Source organism: Neomonachus schauinslandi, chromosome 1 (genome assembly GCF_002201575.2).
Source record: "Neomonachus schauinslandi chromosome 1, ASM220157v2, whole genome shotgun sequence".
NCBI classification, from domain to species: domain Eukaryota; kingdom Metazoa; phylum Chordata; class Mammalia; order Carnivora; family Phocidae; genus Neomonachus; species Neomonachus schauinslandi.
Genome location: NC_058403.1, coordinates 48,457,166 through 48,458,231, shown reverse-complemented (window position 1 = coordinate 48,458,231; position 1,066 = coordinate 48,457,166). Strand labels below are relative to the sequence as shown.

Here is a 1,066-nt window from a genome sequence, read left to right as displayed (position 1 = left end):
CTTTCTTTCTTTCTTTCTTTCTTTCTTTCTTTCTTTCTTTCTTTCTTCTTTCTTTCTTTCTTCTTGTTTTTTTGGTGTTCAATGCAAGTATAAATAAATGAATAGCATAGACTAGTTGTTCTCATTCAGGGTGGAAATATTTGAAGCAGTATTTTGATTTTCACAATGACTAGAGAGATTTCCGTTTTTGAACAATATACTGGGATTTCATGAATAAGATTGGATATGAAAAACATTTGGAAATTCAAAAGACAGTCCCACACAGTGAAGAATATCACACTGAAAATGCTGACAGCTCTCTCCCACAAAACACTGCTGTGGGTCATTCCATGGTAAACATGGACCTAGAAGATTCTGAGTTTCCCAGTCTATATTTCATCTTTCTTTCTGAATGAGGTCACTAAGAAGCAAGGGGCCAAGGGATTCATTGCCAAACTCACCAGAACAAACAAATTTTGTATGATAAGATAGTTCCATAAAAAGCATGAGAAGCATAGCTAATGATAAACTGTAGGGAAATGTTCATCAATGTCACTCCCACAAATAATGTTGTTTAGAATAGCACAGCTGATCTCACTCAGTCCCCTCAACTTTCAGCTACAATAAGCAGAACCATTACTGGGAAATAAAATTGTATGTCTGAAGCCTCAAACAGGCAAAAAAAATGATTTGCTTGGTTTTATTGGAATTTTTTCTTGAAAGATTGGGCTTCTGATTATTTCATGAAATGGGGAGACTTTTTGTCATGACCCCAAACCTAGCACACAATTTCACACTTATCTTACCACTAAGTTGTTTCCACAGCCCTCCAAGGTGCTGAGATTGATGATGAAAATGACCACTGCGGGAAAGGTGTTGTTATTGATGAATCCCCTGCAGTGGGAGTCCCCATGCCTTCCATTCAGCGCCAGATCAGTTTCAGAATAACCGGAAAAAAGTACGGTGCAAAAATTAATCTTCATTGTAATGGCCTGCACCCCACAGTAGACATTGATGTCTCTTTCAGCTGAAATAAATAAATATATATATATATATATATATATATATATATATATATATATATATA

General features: G+C 35.6%; 1 protein-coding gene across 1 annotated transcript in view; it reads right to left on the bottom strand.

The window, feature by feature from the left end:
• Window positions 1–1,066, bottom strand: part of ZPLD1 (zona pellucida like domain containing 1) — a 43,759-nt gene that overhangs the window by 28,379 nt on the left and 14,314 nt on the right. Inside the window, exon 2 of the mRNA XM_021692597.1 lies at window positions 786–1,006. Within this exon, the coding sequence (XP_021548272.1) occupies window positions 786–1,006 (221 nt within the window). The remainder of the gene's footprint in view (window positions 1–785; window positions 1,007–1,066) is intronic.